Below are 22700 nucleotides of genomic sequence, written 5' to 3'. Positions count from 1 at the left end.
ATGCAAAGATAGTTACATTCTGGTTATTCTGGTAGAGTTTGGTTATTTGGGGGGGAGGGGTTTGAGAAATTTATCATAGAGGTAAGATTTGAGGGATTTCCTGAAGTAAGGGTAAGATGGGGCAGTTGAGATGAGGGTGGTCAGGCAGTCTGTCCATCTGCCAGCTTGGAATGAGAGAGTTCTATTGAGGAATCTTTTGTAGGTGCATCCCTTTGGGGATGGGTAGGTAAACAGATAGGCATTGCGTGTGCAAGTGGTGCCTGGGTACGCAAAGTGGTGAGAGAGATATATCGGGGACAAGCCAGATAAGGTTTTGAAGCAGAGGCAGGCGATATTATTTGACCGGCTTGAAATCTGTTGAGATTAGACAACTTGAGGCTTTTTCTCTACTTAATTGCTAAATGTGGCTTTCTTGGGGCATCTCCACTGCTGGCTAATAACATTTCAATTATTTAGTTAAGTTATTTAATGTTATTATCTATTTATTCTTGAGAGATGTTTAAATACCTAAGTGATGTAAATGTGTATGAGTCGAGTCTTTTTCATTTGAAAGGAAGCTCTGAAATGAGAGGGCATAGGATGAAGTTAAGAGGTGACAGTCTCAGGAGTAATCTAAGGAAATACTTTTTTACAGAAAGGGTGGTAGATGTGTAGAACAGTCTCACGGAAGGGATGGTAGAGACAAAGACTGTCTGAATTCAAGAAGGTGGAGGATAGGCACGTGGAATCTCTTAGAGAGAGGAAGAGATAATGGTTACTGCAGGTGGGCAGACTGGATGGGCCATTTGGCCTTTATCTGCCATCATGTTTCTTTAAAGGAAGTAAAATTCTCTCCCTACCCTCACGTTTTATCAAGTTTCAAGTATATTTCTTATTTGATAAAATCGCTTTTTTCAAAGATTACAATGCATTGCGGTCTGTATGTCTCACTGAAGGATGCAATACAACCAGCATCAGTCCTCAAATAAGAGAAATTGTTTTATTTGAAAGTGTGTGGTGCAGTGGTTAGAGCCACAGCCTTAGCATCCTGAAGTTGTGGGTTCAAATCCCACACTGCTCCTTGTGACCCTGGGCAAGCAAAGAAAACAGAAGCTGAGAGATAATTTATGATGGGATACAATAAGAACTCATAAGAACTCCCTGCCTAATTGAAGCTAAGTTCATTATTAGTTTTTTGAGAGTTTTTTGATATACATCATCTTAAAATTAGGCAAGAGGGGGAGAGTGCCAATGAGGTTAGTTCCCTATCTAGTGCTGTTGTAATCACTGGCAACGCACGGGGATCTGAGGCTTCTCCTCTATAAAGAATTTTAAGTGTGTGATTCGTGGAGATAAGTCTGATATGAGAAAACTTCATCACTGTTTCTAATTAAGAATTTGGAAGGTATTTTTGTGGATTTATGATTGATCTCTCTTTATCCTATATATATATTGTTTTTGATTTACAAGCCACTTAATCCCCCATTGCCCCAGGTACACTAGATAGAGTGGGAGCTTGCCAGGACAGATAGGGAAAAAAGCTTGAGTACCTGAATGTACACCACTTAGGGTATAAGTGATATATAAATGCTATAAAATAAAAAAATAAATAAAATATGCCGGCTAGGAGCTTGAACAAAAAGGTAAGAAAGATTTTGCTCACTTGAAATAGTCACTCACATACCCTACTCTATCCCTTCCCATGCTTGAAGTAATACATTAGTTTTGCAGTTATATTGCATACAGTATCTAATATGATTTAATTCAGTTTTGCATAGAGAGCTTAGTGATGTAACATATGATAAGACAGTAAATATACCTGTAGTCTGGGATGAGCATAGAACTCATTTAAGAAATCCATAAGCAAGTCGATCTTCAGGGAGCTGACACACAACACAACATGTTTTTCTGTCTGCGCTCGATGGCGGCTATAGTTTCCACCAGATTTCTGTCTCTCCATCCACAAATAGGCCAGCTGTTCAAACTGCAAGAACAAAGGCAAATCTGCAAATGCACAGACGATTCACAGTAGTCCTCTGTATAGTTTTAGCTATCAAACATGCCCTATGATATCAGCATCTCACCTACAGGCAAATATGGTAGCTGCTCAGAGCTCTGCAGAACAGGGTGTCCATATTGATGCCGTATCTGGGAATGTTCCAGATTTAACCAGGAAACTGGGAATTTCAGTGTCTCTGGTAAAATGCCAAGAACTGTGGGCAGGAACATCCTGGAATCTTAGGGAGCAATGAACAGCTGCTCTGCTTGCTATTACAGCTTCTGTCCTTCAAAAAGTATGCAGAGAAAAAAGGGGAAGGTCTAGAGAAGGGAGCAGAGTGGTCATGTTCTATTCGGTTGTGCCCACTCCACTTTCACTCCCTCCTTCATGTCCCTATATCCACAGACAGTATGTGCTAGAATATGAGTAGACATAGTGAACTGGAACTTAGCTAAGGGGAAAAAGGTGTGTGTGTGTTGGGGGGGGGGGGGGTGGTGGTGGTAAGGAAACACCTGAAATCATATCAGTGATGAGGGTAAAGGAAAATAGTGCTAGGTTTAGGCATTAGAAGTGTCCAGGCAATCTTTTGCTTTGTTCAGTTTCCCATGTCATTCATTTACAGGATTTTAAAAAATGTATTGTTTTATTTTTATTTCATTTTGGAGGCAGTGTTATGAATATTGAATGCTATTAGCATGCAGTATATACTGTTTGCAAAGATTGCATACTATGTAGTTTTCAATAGTGTACACATGCATGAACAATATCCCCCCAATTCTGTATATGGCACCTAAAGTTGTGTGCTTACATCAGTGCACATAGGCAATGAAACATCTTAATTAATAGGCCTAATCAGTGCCAATAATTGGCAATTAACAAGTAGTTATGAGCGCTAATTGACATCAGTTGTTATGCACATATCCTTCTATACATACTGTAGGAACTTAGACAAACTCCAGAGGACACAAGGGGTCTTAGAGGTGTTAGTATCCCATACACTTATCTCACACTGACAGATCCAAAGATATAGAAATCACTCACACTCTCTTACAAGTATAGAAAAAAAGGTTATACAAAAAATAGGAATGAACAGTAGTCATGTGGAGGGGCATAATCAAAAAATATGTCTAAGTCCATTTTGGGCCTAAGTCGCTAGTCATCCAAAGTCGGCAGTATCTAAAGTCCATTCTCGAAAAATACATCCAAAATATTTTTTCCCCCGAGAATCGTCTGTCTACCTGTACATCCAGCCATCTGATCGTCTATCTTTATACCTCATTCTTGTCCAAAAATTCATCCAAGTCACAAATGCCTAGAACAAGACCTTTTGAATGTGGGAGGGGCCAGCAAAGTGATGAACTGGCCACCCAGACATGGCAACACAGTAGTGGGGCACCTTACAGGGCACTGCTGCAAACGTCACAAAAAGCGTGCCACATAAACATCTCACCATAACTCCCTTATAGGTCATGCTGAGCCCCTCCCAACCCCCCCCCCCTAAACCTACATTATCCACCTATCTACAACCCTAAAAGCCCTTATGGCTGCAGGTGGCACCTATATGGCAGTACAGAGTTTGGTGGTGCACATGTTTCACCATGAATGCAGTGGTTAGAGTGGCTTATGGGCCTGGGTCCTCCTCTCCATGGTTCAATAGACCATCCCCCAGACTACTTAAGCCACCTCTGTGCTGCTCTACTAGGCTTTCCTATGCCAGGTGCTGATGTTCTGGAGGCAGGTATGTATATTTTTATTCCAATTTTTATGGTGTTGTGGGGGAGTCAGTGATCACTGGGGCAGTGTGTGGGGGTCTGTACTTTGTGTCTGCAGTGGTTATCTGGTCACTTTGGTACCTTCTGGGCACTTAGACCTGGTTTTAGATTGCCTAAGTCACAACGTACAAGCTCTGTCTAGGCAGTCTTAAACTTTCAGTTATACTTACAGTACAACTAAGTCTAGGTCAGCCCATGTCCCACCTAAATTCTGCCCTCACCACTCCTCCTACAACGCCCCTTTCAGCTCTGGGCATACAGCAGCACTGAAAAGGCCTAAGCTGTTTTTAGATACGTCTAAAACTCGTTTCAATTACCCCCCACAAATCCTTATCCTTATCAAATGTGGAAAAATGTGATATTGTCTTGCATAAGGATTTGTGGTGGACACACCGTCATTTGAGAACCAGGAACGAGTGACATAGCACTTTCACAAATGGAATGTTTATACTGTAATGGTATTTGAATTTGAAGGATAACCGAACAAAAGAAGAATTACATCAGCAAATAAGTTTGTCATCTAACAGATAAGTGGTTTTTCCATTTGTACTGTCAGTATATTTAACCGCTCTATGGCTGATGTTCCTATGCCATTTTATTTCAGTTAGAGATATTTTGAGGAGAACAGAATGATGCCATGATGGTTCTCCAGTACATTGGTCTTGCTTTGCTTAAATGACCGGTGTGTATGTGTGTGTGTGTGTGTGGTGGTGGTGGTGGTGCGGGGAGGGGGTACTGAAAACATTCATTTCACATAATTTGTACATCACTATTGAGGTGGTTGAAAGGATTGTACATTATTAGTAACAATAATAATAACAGTTTATATACCGAAGGACTGTGAAGTTCTATGCGGTTTACAATGATTAAAAGATGCTACAGACTGAGTGGAATTAACAAAGTTCAGAGTTAGTGATTAACAGTTCTAAAGATCATTTGTTGAGGACTAAGATTGTATAGGTCAGTTACCTAAGTACTTCAGGAACAGATGTGTTTTTAGGTGTTTCCTGAATTCCCCACAAGTAGTAGGCATGAGCAGCTGTTCTAGATCTTTACCCCATAATGCTGCTTGATATGAGAAAAGATGTTGTTGATGACTTTTAAATTTACAACCTCTAACCACTGGAGAAACAAAGTTCAGATGTGAGCTTCTCTTATGTCTGTTGGTTGTGAAAGAGAAAAGGTCTGTAATATATTTAGGGGCTAAACCGTATAGTACCTTAAAGCAAAAACAACCAAACTTGAATTTCACATGTGCCTCCATCGTGTAGAAGTCGATAGGAGAGTGTTACATGATCAAACTTCTTCAGGCAACAAAGTAGCCTAACCGCTGCATTTTGTACCAGTTGAAATCGCCGCTTATTCTTCTGGGAAAGTGCCAAGTAGGTGATGTTACAATAATCAAGTTGACTCAGTATAAGGGATTGTACCGGAATTCTAAATGATGAGTCATCAAAATATGCTCTAATGGACTGAAGCTTCCAGAGGGTGAGAAAACTCTTTCTAACCAAGGAGTCCACCTGGTTTTTCATGGTCAGGCTCTGGTCCAGTGTTACTCCCAATACCTTCATAGTGAGTTGAATAGGATAGCTAAGGTTATTGATGCACATTGATGATTTAGTGTCAAGCGGGTGTGGCGAAAGCTATAAAAAATTTTGTTTTCTCTAGCTTTAGTTTAGCTTTAGTCTGAATTCAGTCATCCATTGCTCCATCCGATTCTGTTGCTTTGGGGGTAACTTCTGAGAGAGAGGTAGTGAATGAGATAATGATCGTAAAGTCATCTGCGTAGCTAAATAGTTTTATCCCCAGCTGGGACAATTGCGCACCTAATGAGGACATGTAAACATTGAAAAGCAAAGGGGATAATAGTGACCCTTGTGGCACATCACATGGATTGCTCCATGTATCAGAGAGATCGTAATTAAAACGTACTTGATAGGTGTGGGATATAAGGAAACCTCGAAACCAGTTTAATATCTCTCCTCTGATTCCAATTGTGTCTAAGCATTGTAACAATTTCCCATGGTCCACCAACTCAAAGGCAGAGCTCATATCAAATTGCATGATCAGGGCATTGAGGCCCTTACTAAACAAGAAACGCAAATTATCCAGGATAGTCGCAATTACTGTCTCAGTGCTAAACAGAGGCTTTTAACCAGATTGAGTATCGTGCATAAGAGAGAACTGGTCGAGATATTCCATCAATTGGGTATGTACCAATCCTTCCATGATTTTTACAATAAATGGAATGCATGCTACTGGTCTATAGTTGGTTACTGATGTTGATGATTCTTTATGATTTTTTGGAATTGGGGTTATTATAATATGACCATTATTAGTGAGGAATTTTCCATTTTTTAGGTTATTGGTTAAATAATTCAGCAAAGATAGTTTAAAGTCTAATGAAGCTGCTTTCATAATTTCTGGAGGACATGAGTCCAAGACACAGTATGATTTAGAGTACTTGTTATATAACGTGATGTAGTTATTCCATTCTAAATTGTGGAAGGAACTCCAAATCATGCCCGCTGGTATTTCATTATTAGTTTTTTTTGACAATAGTGGCATTTATATTTGATATTATCAAAAGTGGAGTGGCCTAAGGCCCTAAACGTTGAAAGTAGAAGCAGGGAAAATGTCCATTATCAAAAAAAATGTCCAATAGGAGATTTTTTTGATAATGGCCTGACTCTACGTTCATCTGTTTAAATGCCCAGACCACCACTACGTCTACACTAACAACATATAATCAACCAAAAAAAGCCTAAGTCCCAAACGCCCAACACAAGAGCTTTTAGGCGAAGGATGAGCCAGTCCTTTGCCTAAAAGCTGGATTCTGTAACCGGTGTCTGTCAAAAACAACACCGGTTACAGAATCTACCCCCGCCCCCCCCCCCTCGACAACATCGGGACAGGAGGAAGCCCAAGCCCTCTTGCCCCGGTGAGCCACGACCCCCCCACCGATTACGATCAAGCCAAGAGGGAGCCCAAGCCCTCCTGCCCCGGTGAGCCGTGACCCCCCCCCCGCTGATTACGATGGGGCCAAGAGGAAGCCCAAGCCCTCCTGGTCAGGCGACCCCCCTACTCCCCACCCCCACTAAGATACAGTCTAGAGGGATCCCAGGTCCTCCTGCCCTCGACGCACCCCATCCCACGATCACCCCCTCCCACTGACCCATGAGACCCCCTCGCCAACCCCTCAACTCCCCACCCCAGTCTCCCTCCCCGTACCTGTCCAAGTTGGCGGAATGGATGGGTCCCAAGCCCGTCCTTCTGGCAGGCCAGCCATCCCTCGAATGGTGGGCCTTAGGGCCTGATTGGCCCAGGCAGCTCAAATCCCACCCACAGGTGGGGCCTGAGGTGCCTGGGCCAACTGAAATTGGACCAGTAGCCTTAGGCCCCTCCTGTGGGCAGGGCCTTAGGCATATGAACCGGGTTGGGCCGATTCCGGTTGGCCCAGGTGCCTCAGGCTCCACCTGTGGGCAGGATTTGAGCCGCATGGGCCAATCAGGCCCTAAGGCCCGCCATTTGAGGGATGGTTGGCCTGCCGGATGGACGGGCTTGGGACCCGTCTTTTGGCCAATTTGTTGTACGGGGAGGGGGATTAGGGTGGGGGATTGAGGGGTTGGCGGGGGAGTCTCGTGGGTCGGCAGGGGGGACGATTGGGGGTTCAATCGTGGGAGGGGGTACATTGAGGGCAAGAGGGCCTGGGATCCCTCCTGCCCGTATCTTGGGGGGTCACCTGGCCAGGAGGGCTTGGGCTCCCTCCTGGCCCGATTGTAATCAGTGGGGGGGGGGGGTCGTGACTCACTGGGGCAGGAGGGCTTGGGCTCCCTCTAGCCCTGATCTTGTCGGGGGAGGTTGCGGCTCGCCGGGGCAAGAGAGTTTGGGCTCCCTCTTGCCCCGATCTTGTCGTGGGGGGGGGGTTTGCGGCTCACCAGGAGGGCTTGGGCTCCCTCTTACCCTGATCTTGTCAGGGGGGGTCGTGGCTTGCCGTACTGAAGGGGTGGGCTCCCTCTTGCCCCGATCTTGTCGGGGGGGGGTTTCGTCTCGCTGGAGCAGGAGGGCTTGGGCTCTCTCTTGCCCGATCTTGTGTGTGTGTGTGTGTGGGGGGGGTGATTGCATCGCAGCAGAGGAGATAGTCAATCTCTCCTGCCGCGATAACGATCCGAAGTGCTGTGGTTGACGGCACTTCGAGATCGTTATTGTGGCAAGAGAGATTGGCTATCTCCCCTGCCGCGATGTGATCACACCTCTACCTGAACTGTCACAAACCGCGGCAGGAGAGATTGGGCATTTCTCCTGCTGCGGGTCGCGGCAGTTCGGGTACAGGGGTGATCGCAACGTGGCAGGGAAGATCCGCCATTTCTCCTGCCGTGATGGTTGCAGTGGGGGATGGGTAGGTTGCTGGGCCGCTGAGCTGATCATGCCAGTCGCTATCAGCTCAATGGGTCCTTTTTTGTCACTTATACCTGTTCTGACTTGGTCTACGTCAAAACGTATAAGTGCCGACTAGGCAACCTGTCAAAATGTTTGGTTATACTTGCTGTACGCCTAGGTCTAGGTTGGCCCACCTCCCGCCCTTTCCCCTCCCCTAAAATTGCCTCTTTTCGTTCTATGCATTTAGAGGCAGGGGAAAGGCCTAAGATGGTTTTAGATACATCTAAAACCAGCTTTGGTTATGGGTACTTGGACGATCAGGCTTTTTGATCGTCCAAGTACCCATTTAGGCCACTTTTTAGACTTTTTTTTATTATTAGCCCCATAGTCCCTAACAACTTTGATTTTAAAGTAAGAAACACCTTCCTTTGACGTTGTATAGATCTACATACATCAGGGAAGACCTGGATGGTCTTATTACAGAAAACAACTCTCTCTTCAAATATACTATTAAAACCATGGGATTTAATACTTTTCATTTGTGAAGGTTACCAACAGGGTGACTCTGATAGAGATGTTATCAGTGGAATCTTCCAGGAAGGCAGTCAAATCAATGCTTTCCAATGGAGGCTCCTGTCCCAATTCATCCTGCTGGTCCCCTTCTAACAAACACTTATTGGGTATATAGAAACATTTTACCAAACAAATGTTTTTGCATCAGATAACAATTTATCCCAAAACCTCCTTAAAATATTTCAAATCAGAATCTCTGCTGACAGTAATTGAGTATGAGGAAAATTAAGGAATCACAGATTCCTATTTCTCAAAGAATTTTCTAGGGACTCTCTATCTTACATTGAATATGGAAACTATCTTTAATTGCATATAAACTAGATTTTTGAAGAGTGGTTGCCCTAGCAACTTGTAAGGTTAACTGTTCAATTTTAGCATCTATCTCTTTAAACTTGAGGACAGCTTCTGAAGAAAACTGACAAAGCTGAGGGATAACTTTAGAACTGAGACTTCACTGAGAGAGGTTCTCTTTATCGGAAACTGGAAGATTAGAAATCATTTCCAAGGAACATTTTACTTCTCTGGGAATAGGCATAGACATCTGAACAGTGTTCCTTTCCAACAGAGCCTGTAGCACATCAGTTTTATTCTTCCTGGTAAGGACAGTCAAAAAAACCTGTTTCACAGTGCTCCAAAGGTATCACCACAAACTATTGAGTGGTAACTGGACTCAGCTAAGTACACTTTATTGACAAACTTTTCAATTAAATTTTTTTATATGAGCTCTAGTCTTATAGCCCGTTACATTAACGGGTGCTAGAATATATGTGTGTGTGTCTGTCTTTATTTCTTTCTCTCTCTCCTTAGCCGCTTTCTATATTTCTGTCTTTCTTTTTCCTTGGCTGTCCACCACCACCCCTTGCCTGCTCCCCCTGTCCATTCTCCCTTCATTTTACCTCCCCTGTGTCCACCACCACCCCTTCACTGTTCCTCTTATCCAGCAGCAGCCCTTCTCCCTTTGTTTTACCTCCCCTCTGACTAAAAAGGCAAAAAAAAAAGGGGCAAAAATTTAAATCTTAAGTTTGGCATTCCTCCACTTCCCTTCCCCACACCCAAAACAGAAGCCTCTCCTCAAAGTGTTATGAAGTTGCCACTCATTCTCAGGCTGATATTTTAAGGCAGAAAAGGGCACGCTTGTCAGCCTTGCATACTTTTCTAAACCAAGCAAGTGATGGCTCTCACCCAACGGCAAAAGCGCCAGACGCCTCGGCTAAAAGAAGCCCTCGCCGGAGCAGCAAATCTTTTTACCTGTCCAGACTGACGTGATCTGTGTAAATAAAGTGCAAAAGTTTTTCCACTTGCACCTGATCCAGAAAGACACTACAGCCGGAGCTCTCTCCGTACAGGGCCCCGAAGTAGCCGCTGAAGGAGGCCAGCACGTTCCAGTGGGCCCGAAACTGGGCCTCCCCGATGCGGACGACACAGTCGCAAAAGAAGCCGGCCTGCCGCTGCTGGTTCAGCCGCTGCAGGAGCTGCTGGCAGTGCTCGGCCGGGAACTGCACGACGCCGCGACCAGGAGTGGAGGGAGACGGGCGCACGTGCCACCATCTGCCGCTTTCCTCGCTACGCAGCGGCTCCATGGCGGTGGCGGCTGCTGCTGCTCTTCCACCCCCCGCACAACACCGGATTCAGAGCTTCGGTCTGCCCTGCTCCCTGCTCGCCTTGCCGTATTGTATTTTTTAGTTGAAAGACGCGGTGGCGGCTCCTCTCATGATCTCCACCTGCGTCGGAAGTCCAACGCAGGCGGGGATCGTGAGAAGAGCCACCACCGCGTCTTTCAACTAAAAAATACAATAGGGCAAGGCAAGCAGGGAGCAGGCCAGACTGAACAACAGGACGAAAAACAGAACCCTAAGAGCGCATGCGCACTCCTACTTGGGGCCCTACAGCGCACAGAAAATGGAACACGCAGGAGGGAGTGCGCATGCGCGGCTAGCGTTTTATTATATTAGATATTGCACTTTCACGGTTTTGATGCATATTTTTGTTATGGGGAGTTTATTAAATCTTTATTTTTCCTTTTCTCAATTGGTTTGAATGTTTGTTTAAGACTTACATAGTGTTTTGGATTAACTAATTTCACAAAACTGGACTATATGATGTATGGGGCAGTTCTTATCTAGACTTATTGTCTGGTGCTGGTCATCTATGAGTTACTGCCTGGGCCTACATTTCACTTCCACACAGTGAGTTGTGCCCATACTGATGTCCATTATATTAACTTTTTCTAATATTTAGCAAAGTCCAACCATTCTCACCAAAGGGAATAAGGGTGTTAGCCAATCACAGTTTGGATACCCATTCTACTTAACATATTTGGCATCATTACTTACTGGAAAGGGGGTATGGTTTGGGCATGTTTTGGATTGCACTTAACGGACTTAAAAAAATAGGTGTTGATTTTCCATTGCAGGAAAATAAGAAACATCCATGTCCAAAAAGATAGATGTCAGGAGTTAGACTTGCTACATAGGATATCCAGGGAATCCTTTTTGGAAGGAACAGTAACTGTTTGCACTAACGCTATATTAACAAGAACATAAGAATTACCACTGCTGGGTTAGACAAGTGGTCCATCATGCCCAGCAGTCTGCTCCCGCAGCGGCCCTTAGGCCAAAGACCAGTGCCCTAAGACTAGCCTTGCCTGCGTACGTTCTGGTTCAGCAGGAACTTGTCTAACTTTATCTTGAATCCCTGGAGGGTAAGTGCCCAGCATATACCTTCCAGAATGTTTATCAGAATGTTTATTACTCCATATAGAGTCCCTATAAATCCAAAGGTTGTGGTGATGTACCCCCAAACTAATGCTCCGTTCCTGATCAAAGCAGGTCTAGCTTATCAAGAGTTCCAAAGCCTCATCCTAACTCCCTATGTGTGCCAATTCCCTTCCTGACTTAGAAACATAGAAACATAGAAAGATGACGGCAGAAAAGGGCTACAGCCCATCAAGTCTGCCCACTCTACTGACCCACCCCATTAAGTCTGAGTGCATATGACTTAGTTCCTTAGCTCGACCTTCGTAGGGATCCCACGTGGATGTCCCATTTATTCTTAAAGTCGAGCACGCTGGTGGCCTTGATCACCTGCACCGGAAGTCTGTTCCATTGATCCACCACCCTTTCTGTGAAGAAGTACTTCCTGGTGTCACTACTAAATTTCCCTCCTCTAAGTTTAAGCGGGTGCCCCCTTGTGACCGAGGGTCCCTTGGGAACGAATATGTCGTCTTCCAGCTCTACACGACCTGTGACGTATTTAAATGTCTCAATCATGTCACCCCTTTCCCTGCGTTCCTCTAGAGTATAGAGCTGTAATTTGCCCAGTCTTTCTTCGTATGAGAGACCCTTGAGTCCGGAGACCATTCTAGTGGCCATCCGCTGGACCGACTCGGCTCGAAGCACATCTTTACGGTAATGTGGCCTCCAGAATTGCACACAGTATTCCAGATGAGGTCTCACCATGGCTCTATACAGTGGCATTATGACTTCAGGTTTGCGGCTGACGAAGCTTCTCTTGATACATCCCATCATTTGCCTTGCCTTGGACGAGGCCTTCTCTACTTGTTTGGCAGCTTTCATGTCTGCACTGATGATTACTCCCAAGTCCCGTTCTTCTGAAGTCCCAGCTAGTGCCTCTCCATTCAAGGTGTATGTTCTGCATGGATTTCTGCTGCCGAGATGCATGACCTTACACTTCTTAGCGTTGAATCCCAGCTGCCATGTCGAGGACCAGTTTTCCAGCGCGAGCAGATCCTGCGTCATATTATCCTTGAGATTGCTTTCACTTACTATGTTACACAGTTTGGCGTCGTCGGCAAACAGTGCTACTTTTCCCTGAAGCCCCTGGGTCAAGTCCCTTATGAATATGTTGAAAAGGGACGGTCCCAGTACTGATCCCTGCGGCACTCCGCTAGTCACCTTCGATGTCTCAGAGAGGGTGCCGTTGACCACCACCCTTTGAAGTCTTCCACTCAGCCAATCATTGACCCATGCAGTTAGTTTCTCACCCAACCCCATTGATTTCATCTTGTTTAATAGTCTACGGTGCGGGACGCTGTCAAAAGCTTTACTGAAATCCAAGTACACTATGTCCAGAGACTCTCCCGAGTCTAGTTTTCCTGTCACCCAGTCAAAGAAGCTGATGAGATTGGATTGGCATGACCTGCCCCTAGTGAATCCATGTTGACAGGGATCCCTCAGATTTCCCTCATCCAATATCGTGTCTAATTTCCCTTTAAGTAGAGTTTCCATGAGTTTACACACTATTGATGTGAGACTTACTGGTCTGTAATTCGCAGCCTCCGCTCTGCAACCCTTTTTGTGCAGAGGAACAACATTGGCAGTTTTCCAGTCCAGGGGGACTCTCCCCGTACTTAGGGAGAGATTGAAGAGCATGGCTAACGGTTCCGCCAAAACATCGCATAGCTCTCTGAGCACTCTTGGATGCAAATTGTCCGGTCCCATGGCTTTGTTCACCTTGAGTTTCGACAGTTCTCTGTAAACCTCTTCTGGTGTGAAATCAAAATTCCGAAATGGGTCTTCCATGCTTTGCTTTGCTTCAATCCGTGGCCCGTGTCCTGGTGCTTCGCAGGTGAAGACTGAACAGAAGTAATCATTCAGCAATTTGGCCTTATCGGAATCTGTTTCCACATAGTTCCCTTCTGGCGTTCTAAGGCGTACTACCCCGTTTGCGTTCTTTTTCCTGTCGCTAATGTACCTGAAGAAGGATTTGTTCCCTTTCTTAATGTTTTTCGCTAGATTTTCTTCCATTCGAAGTTTGGCTTCCCTGACTGCTGTTTTGACCGCTGCAGACTTTGCCCTGTATACAATGTTTGCTTCTTTTTCCCCCGAGCATTTGTATACGAGAAATGCTCTTTTCTTCTCTTTGACGAGGTACGAGACCTCATCAGTGAACCATTGGGGTTTCTTTTTTCTTTGCTGCTTGGTTACCGATTTTATGTAGCATTGAGTTGCCTCATGAAGGGTCGATTTCAAGGTTGACCACATAGTTTCCACATTATCAGATACTTCATGAACCTGCAGCGTCTGATGGACGAAATCTCCCATGCGTGCGAAGTCAGTGCCTCGGAAATTGAGTACTCTTGTTTTTGTTTGTGACCTAAGGAAGCCTTTCTTAAGGTTAAACCATACCATGTTATGGTCACTGGTGGCTAGCTTTTCTCCCACCGAGACCTCCGAGACGCTTTCCCCATTTGTAAGTACCAGGTCCAGGATGGCCTGGGCCCTAGTGGGCTCTAGTACCATTTGTTTGAGCCTTACTCCCTTCATGGACGTTAATATCCTCCTGCTATCACAAGTTGTCGCTGAGAGTGTGTTCCAGTCCACATCAGGCATGTTGAAGTCTCCTAACAGAACGACATCCCCCCGTAAGGTGATATTCTCAATGTCTTCAATTAATTCTGCGTCTTTGTCCTCCGATTGCCTTGGAGGTCTGTACACCACTCCAAGATACAGGCATTTTTCTCCGCCTCTGGCCAGGTTTACCCAGATGGATTCCCCAGTGTACTTGACATCTGTGATCCTGGTTGTCTTGATGTTCTCTTTGATGTAAAGTGCTACCCCTCCTCCCAACTTACCCTCTCTGTCTTGTCGAAGCAGGTTGTATCCTGGTATAGTTATATCCCACCCATGAGAGTCTGTGAACCATGTTTCGGATATTGCTACTACGTCCAGGTCTGCATTAACCATTTCTGTTTCTAGTTCTAGAAATTTATTCCCTAGGCTGTGTGCGTTAACATACATAGCTCTCCACTCTTTCTGTTTACTAAGCTCCTGTAGTGAGCCATCCATTTGAATTAAAGTGTCACCTAGTGATTCTTTTGCAATAAGGGTACTTACCTTAGACTTAGTAGCGGAGTTTTGGTTCGCCCCATCAGGATTGGTACTTACTGCTCTGGTGTAAAAGTGGGTACCCACCCCCGACTTACCTAGTTTAAAGCCCTTCGAAGTAGGCGGGCTAGCCTGTGTCCGAAGACATTCTTACCTCTGTTGGTCAGGTGGAGTCCGTCTGGACCCTGTAGTCCCTGTAGTGCCTCTCCGTGATTCAGGAATCCGAAGTTCATCTCCCGGCACCATCGTTGTAGCCACTCGTCCCATTAAGTTCCAATCTCCAATCCCCTGAAATAAAACCCTGTCCCCAAAACAAAATCTATGACCCCCCTCCCGAGCCCTACCATTCCCCCCCCCCCCTCATCACTAGGACCTATCCAGGGTACATTGCTTGCTTCATTGTTCCCAGGTGGCTGTGGTCCATTTAAGCTGCCACCTGGCACCAGAATCTAAGATGGCACCTCTCCCTCCTAACAACTCTAGGGTTCAGAACTCTTGGAACATAAGAACATAAGAATTGCCACTGCTGAGTCAGACCAGTGATCCATTATGCCTAGCAGTCCGCTCACGCGGTGGCCCTCTGGTCTAAGACCAGCACCCTATCTGAGACTAGCCCCACCAGTGCACGTTCCTGTTCAGCAGAAACTTGTCTAACTTTGTCTTGAATCCTTGGAGGGTGTTTTCCCCTATAACAGCCTCTGGAAGAGCGTTCCAGCTTTCTACCACTCTCTGGGTGAAGAAGAACTTCCTTACGCTTGTACGGAATCTATCCCCTTTCAACTTTAGAGAGTGCCCTCTTGTTCTCCCTACCTTGGAGAGGGTGAACAACCTGTCCTTATCTACTAAGCCTATCCCCTTCAGTACCTTGAATGTTTCGATCATGTCCCCTCTCAATCTCTCTGTTCGAGGGAGAAGAGGCCCAGTTTCTTTAATCTTTCGCTGTACGGCAGCTCCTCCAGCCCCTTAACCATCTTAGTCGCTCTTCTCTGGACCCTTTCGAGTAGTCCTTCTTCATGTACGGAGACCAGTGCTGGACGCAGTATTCCAGGTGAGGGCGTACCATGGCCCGGTATAGTGGCATGATAACCTTCTCTGATCTGTTCGTGATCCCCTTCTTTTTCATTTCTAGCATTCTGTTTGCCCTTTTTGCTGCCGCTCACATTGTGTGGACGGCTTCATTGACTTGTCGATCAGAACTCCCAAGTCCCTTTCCTGGGAGGTCTCTCCAAGTACCGCCCCAGACATCCTGTATTCGTGCATGAGATTTTTGTTATCGACATGCATCACTTTACACTTATCCACGTTGAACCTCATCTGCCATGTCGATGCCCATTCCTCGAGCTTGACTATGTCACATTGCAGATCTTCGCAATCCCCCTGCGTCTTTACTACTCTGAATAACTTCGTATCATCCGCAAATTTAATCACTTCGCTCGTCGTACCTATGTCCAGATCATTTATAAAGATGTTAAAGAGCACGGGTCCAAGCACCGAGCCCTGCGGCACTCCACTGGTGAAGCTCTTCCAGTCCGAGTATTGTCCATTTACCCCACTCTCTGTTGGAGGGAGGGGGGATAGTGAATCCATACTAACAAACTGTTGATAGCACCAGTGCAACTATTTGAAGTGGCGGTAAGTGCAGCAACTTTATTAGCAGTGGTGACAGCTAGAAGTCATAACTTATAAGCAGGGCAGGATTAACCAATAGGCCCAGTAGGCACGTGCCTAGGGCCCGAAATGATCAGGGGGGCCTGATAAAGGAGGGCATCAACATTGTTTTTTCCAAATGGCGATAGGCCCCTCCAGCATCAATCAGCAATGCGGGCCCCCACCCCAATTGGCAACGCAGGCCTCCCCCCAATCAGCAACGTGCCCCCCATCAACAGAAAGTAAGACAAGCAAGCAACATGGGTAAGAAAGGCAACGGGAACTGTAATTTTGCAAGCGGTGCTGCTTGCCCAAAGCTTCCCTCTGACACAGCTTCCTGTTTCCGCCTGGGTGTATTGTGGGGTGGGCCGGGCAGGGGGCCCAGTGTACTTGTGTGACTAGGGGCCCTCGACAAATTAATCCTACCCTGCTTATAAGGACCTATATGTAAGCTGCTACAAAGCAGGTTCTGTGACAGCTTGGGTCAATATGAATGTCTTTGTTGCCATTTCACAACATAAATGATTGTGTGCTGTCAAATGGATATTTATGTTCCTGTTTTTCCCATCCATAATTTTAGAAACGTTCCCCCCCCCTAATGGATATTCCTATTGCACATAGCCAGTATACAGATCCACTTCATTATGTATCTTAGAAAAGGCTCTGAATCGGCAGATGAAACATAGAAATAGACGGCAGATAAGGGCCATGGCCCATCTAGTCTGCCCACCCCAAAGACCCTCCCCTACCTTTCTCTGTGAATAGATCCCACGTGTCTATCCCATTTGGCCTTAAAATCAGGCACGCTGCTGGCCTCAATAACCTGAAGTGGTGTTCCAAAATAGGAGCAGAACTTCAGATTAGAGGTCTGCACGGGAACGGGGATCGCGGGGATCCCGCGGGTCCCGCGGGGATCCCGCGGGTTCCCCCCTGGCCCACGGGACTCCCACGGGGACGCCCCCTGGCCCACGGGACTCCCACGGGGATGCCCCCCTGACCCACGGGACTCCCACGGGGACGCCCCCTTGCCCACGGGACTCCCACGGGGATGAAAACAACCTACCTAAATTCTGGCGATGCAAGCATGCAGCTTACAAGTCTGGCGTCGCGTCGGGAAATAGCCATGTTGAGCAGTGAGCTCAGCACGTACACAGATGAAAGCCTTGCTTGCTGATTGGTCCGGCGGCCCCGCCCCACCGTGCCGCCGGACCAATCAGCAAGCAAGGCTTTCATCTGTGTACGTGCTGAGCTCACTGCTCAGCATGGCTATTTCCCGACGCGGGCATTAGGCTGTTTTTTGTCATTTCGGGTGGGGGATGGCAGCGGCAGCAGCAGCCTGAAAAAGAAATCTTCCTGGCCGGGTTCGGTGTCATGCTCCGGAGCTTCTACAGCCTTCCTATCTCCCTCTCCCTTCTACCTGCGGCTCTCTTCAGCAACTCAGCAGCAACGATCGACACAAGCTTCTGGCGTCGGGGCCTACCCTCTGCGAGTCCCGCTTGTTTCAACTTCCTTTTTCCACAAAGGTGGGACTCGTAGAGGGAAGGCCTCGATGTCGGCAGCTTGTCTTGATCACCGCTGCTGACGAGTTGCTTAAGAGAGCCGCGGAGCAGGGGGGTGTTGCCAGGTGCAGGTAGAAGGGAGAGGGCCAGATGCAGGACTCGTGGGTGAGGGAGGAGAAGAGAGAGGGGAGAGAAACAAAAGGAAATATTTCATACTGGGCTGGGCCGGAGTGGAGAGAGGGTGGAAAGATTCTGGCTACAGGGTGCAGTAACAAAGGAAAAGGGGGGAAAGCTGAAAATGGACATAGTGACACAAAGAAGAGAAAGGGTAAGCAGGACCTTCTGAATAAGGATAGAGATACAGAGGGGACATGAAGAGGAGGTGAAATAGAGACATAGAAGTAATGCTGAAAAAGTGTGTGTGGGGGGGGGAGATAAAGACATTGAAAGGGCAAATGGTGAATATGGGGTAAAGACAAGGACAGAGACAAATGAAGATTCTGAAAAAGTGGTGAGATAGGGATATAGGTGAGATGGACACAAAGAAGGGTGATGCTGGAAAATAGGTGGAATGGTAATTCTGACAGACACAGAAGGGAAATGCTGGATCAAGGAGAGATGGGGCTCAGGCTGGATGGAATGAGGAGAAATGCCTTGTTGGCCCGGAACTTCCTCTCCTACGTCAGAATTGACGTCAGGGAGCGGAATGCTGGTCAGCGCGACGCTTCTGCAGGGAAAGCTTGGGACAGCGGTGGCTTGGGGACTATTCCCCGATGGCGGTGGCAGCAAACCGAGTGGCTTGGGGGAGGGCACGGAGAAAGAAAGAAAGGGGGCAGACAGAGAGACAGAAAGAAGGGGGAACAGGGAGACAGAAAGAAAAAGTTGGGGGAGAGAATGAGGTCTGGAGGAGAGGAAACATACAGGAGGCTGAAAGAAAGGAAGAAAGATTGGATGCACAGTCAGAAGAAGAAAGTGCAACCAGAGACTCATGAAATCACCAAACAGCAAAGATAGGAAAAATGATTTTATTTTCAATTTAGTGATCAAAATGTGTCTGTTTTGAGAATTTATATCTGCTGTCTATATTTTGCACTATGGCTCCCTTTTACTAAACCGCAATATTGTTTTTTAGCGCAGGGAGCCTATGAGCATTGAGAGCAGCGCGAGGCATTCAGCGTAACTCCCTGTGCTAAAACCTACTATTGTGGTTTAGTAAAAAGGGAGGGGGTGTATTTGTCTATTTTTGTATTTTGTTACCGAGGTGACATTGCATAGAGTCATCTGCCTTGGGAAATGTATATGGCAGATATCTTTGTTTTGTGTTCAAAAGAAAAGGAAATGCATTTCTGGTTTTATTTCTACAGTGTTGAAGTACTTGTTGGCCCTTGCTGTGACTGGTGGGGATCCCCAAGCACCGCCAGCAGAGGACCTCCTCTAGAGATGGTCAGAACTCCCCTCCACCAAGCGCAGCAGTCGCTGGCAGCATCCATGAGCCACTGAGGTGCCAGCATCTGTGACTCAGGGATGCTACTGCTGCCTGCCAAGCTTGGCAAAAGGGACCCCAGGCCAACTGCAAAGGAAGTCCTCAGCTGACAGTTTGTGGGTTCTCATCAGCTGAGTATTTATATTTTATATTTACATTAGAGGTTCTGGTAGAAACCCATTTACAAAGTATGTATTCTTCCCAATTAATATTTCCAAATTAATAGTCTCTTTGCTTATTTGTAAATGGGTCTCTACCAGAGCCTTTAATTCAGTAGCATAATTAAATAAAATAACTATTTCTGAAGTTTATAGGGAAGGATGGTGACGGAGGGGATTCCTCGCGGGGACGGGTGGGGACGGAGGGGATTCCTCGCGGGGACGGGTGGGGACGGAGGGATTCCTCACGGGGACGGGTGGGGACGGAGGGATTCCTCACGGGGACGGGTGGGGATGGGTGGGATTTTGGCGGGGACGGGTGGGGACGGGTGGGATTTCTGTCCCCGCGCAACTCTCTACTTCAGATGTCCCATCTTGGATTTCTAACTTTAGATTTGAATGTCCTTTCTAAAATGCCATTCTGTGTATTTATAGAACAGACTCATTTCTGAGCTGAAAAAGAAGGTTTTTGCCATCAAAAGCTATTAAAAATGTATTTTTTTGTCCAATACATAGGTATCAACTTATTTTATTTCCTCTGTTTTCTTTCTATTTATTACCTTTAGAACAGCCTGAAATAGGCGCTTTCTTTAGCTCCCAACCAAGGCAACTTTTTATATGCAATATTACCTTTACATATATACATTTAAAAATAAATGATGACTACAAAAATGAATATTGATCTGTTAATAAGCAAAATACAGTGTTCCTTTTTTAATATTATAGTTTATTATACACTCTATTATATTTTTATTGCGAACTGCCATGATCTCCTATAGCCTAGCATTATTGCAAATTTTAATAAACCTAAGGCCTCCTTTTACGAAACTGCAATAGCAGTTTCTAGCACGGGGAGCCATGCTGCTCCCGATGCTCATTGAGTTCCTATGAGCGTTGGGAGCAGCACAGGCCATTCAGCGTGGCTCCCCGCACTAGAAACTGCTAGCGCAGTTTTGTAAAAGAGGGGGTTAGTAAACATTTATGCTTTGCATTGAAAATAGGATGGGGTATGTAAATATGAGAATGAATAGGGTGTAATTCAGATTAACTAACATTCTTTTGAAAAAGAAAAGCAAATTTTCTTTTGTCCAGTTACCTGTATTGGTAGTACCACAAGAGCAACACAGATCATAATGACCACCAGTAACTTTGAAGGCCAGATTTTCGGTGTAACATCTCCAAATCCCACAGTGGAAAATGTCACAATGCAGAAATAGAGGGAATCAAAGAGAGTCAGCTTGTTTCCAGCTCGTTCCAAATGTTGAATTCCACAAATGCTAATATTTAAAAAACAAATAATATAAAGACTATTGGTAATGGAAATAATGCATATAAGTTGCAGTACATTTTTTAGATTGATCATTTCTAATAAACATTTATAGATACTGATGCACCTGAAGGAAGAAATTACCAAGAGACCAATGTAAAAACAATAAAGGTGAGTCCCTAAATTCAGGCACTTAAACTAGATATATATTTTCAGTAGAGGAGGTTTAGTTTTAAGGTGAAAAATTCACCTAAATTTATGAGCCCAAAACTGAGGCCTCCTTTTATGTACCTAGATTTGGAGTAACATTTGGAAATTGTAGGTAAGTTTACATGTTTAAAAAACAGATCTATAAATGTAAATTGTCATTATCATTAAGATATAATTGTTAGAAAAGGCACAACTTGTAAGTACGAGGTTGAATCAAAAATTAAAGGCAATTGTTAAATAACACGATAACTGGAACAGAGCTAGCAAAATGCAACATATGTACTCATACATTGCCTGTTGGGTTGTTCATCCACACACAGTACAGTGCTCAGTTTTTGGTCATGTGGCAGTTATGAGGTTAGAAACATGGATGATCCATTGCAAGATTGCACCATCGAAGAACAATGTGCAGTAGTGTGCTTTCTTTGGGCAGAGAGAGTGAAACCTGTGAAAATTCACCATCAGATATTGACTCAGTATGGACATAGCACCATGAATCAACAAAAAGCTTATGAGTGGGTAAAAGCAGGAAGAACAGGTGTAACTCACAAAGATTGTCCTGGTCACCCATCAATATCACACACACAAGAGCACATTGACAGGATTACTCTTCTTTGATTAAAGAAGAGTGATGGATAATGGTGTCTCAACTGGTTGCAAATGTGGATATCAGTTATGGATCTGCATTTGCCATAATGCATGATGACATGAAGACTTGGCTCTTCTCCAAAACGTAACCCGTCCCCTCCCTACTATTATCACACCTAACCTCTCTCTTACTTACTTTATAAACCCACTGGAGTTCCGCTGCTTCCTAACCATGTAAACCGTGTCGAGCTCCACCTGTGGAGATGATGCGGTATATAAACCCAAGATTTAGATTAGATTAGATTAGACATGAGATACAGGAAAGTCTGCGCATGATGGGTTCCCAAACAGCTTACTAATCTGCACAAGCAACAGGGTGTGGAGGTTGCAACCCAGTTCCTGAGATGGTATGAAGAAGATCCGAGTATTCTGGAGAGAACTGTCACCAGCGACGAGACATGGGTGTATCACTATGACCCAGAGAGAAAAAGACAAAGCATGATGAAGTATAGGAAGTGGTGCTAACCTGTTTTTGGGAGCAGCCGAAAAACCTCTCTGCAGGAATGCAGAAGCTAGTTGTACGATAGAACAAATACGTCATCTTTCATGGGGACTATGTGGAAAAGTTACAGTTACTTCTTTTAAAGCCGTTAAATGTATTTTGCCTTTACTTTTTGATTTGTATAATGTCCATAGGGGGATGATGCTTAAAAAAAAAAGTTCCCCATTTATCGATTGACTTTTCTGTTGTGTAATGCTTGCTTTGGCATAGGGTTACCATATTTAGCTGCGTAAAAAATGGAACACATGGCCCCGCCCCTTCTGCCCCAGCCCTACCCCTGTTCTGCTCCCAAACCCATCCCCCCAAAGCCTCATCTCTTTTTCACCAATCTCCAGGCCACTTCTGGAGGGCCTCCGAGCATGTGATATCTGCACATGCTCGGAGGCCCTCCAGATGTGCTTGGAACTCAGGGCTTTCCAAAACCCACTGGGTTTTGGAAAGTATGTACAGGCACCCAGACAGGGTGTTCCCTACTCGGGGAACCGAAAAAACATTATCCTCCACAGATCCTATATTGAGTGCCTGATGCTGAGAATCTACCTCCATGGCCACCTAAATTTAGGAGCTTTATAAAATCAGGATCTTAAATTTAAGAACCTAGGCAGTGCCATAGCTAGGGGGGTGGGGGGTATGGACAGACTGCCCTGAGCACCAGGACCTCTCCTCCTCTCAATCCTTTTCAAAACCTTTGCAGCAATGACCATCTTCTAGCTACTGCTTGCACCAGCCTCAGTCGT

At 45.5% G+C, this 22700-nt stretch overlaps 1 protein-coding gene across 1 annotated transcript in view; it reads right to left on the bottom strand.

Annotated features, from left to right (window-relative positions):
- Positions 1-1762: 1762 nt before the first annotated feature.
- Positions 1763-22700, bottom strand: part of LOC117368550 (potassium channel subfamily T member 2-like) — a 437966-nt gene continuing 417028 nt past the window's right edge. The window contains exons 10-11 of the mRNA XM_033962282.1: positions 20433-20613; positions 1763-1963 (exon numbers count right to left, since the gene is read on the bottom strand). Of these exons, the coding sequence (XP_033818173.1) occupies positions 1763-1963; positions 20433-20613 (382 nt within the window). The remainder of the gene's footprint in view (positions 1964-20432; positions 20614-22700) is intronic.

This window comes from Geotrypetes seraphini, chromosome 10 (genome assembly GCF_902459505.1).
Source record: "Geotrypetes seraphini chromosome 10, aGeoSer1.1, whole genome shotgun sequence".
Taxonomy (NCBI): Eukaryota; Metazoa; Chordata; class Amphibia; order Gymnophiona; family Dermophiidae; genus Geotrypetes; species Geotrypetes seraphini.
Note: the sequence above shows the minus strand (reverse complement) of the source record. Positions and strands in the feature narration are given on the sequence as shown.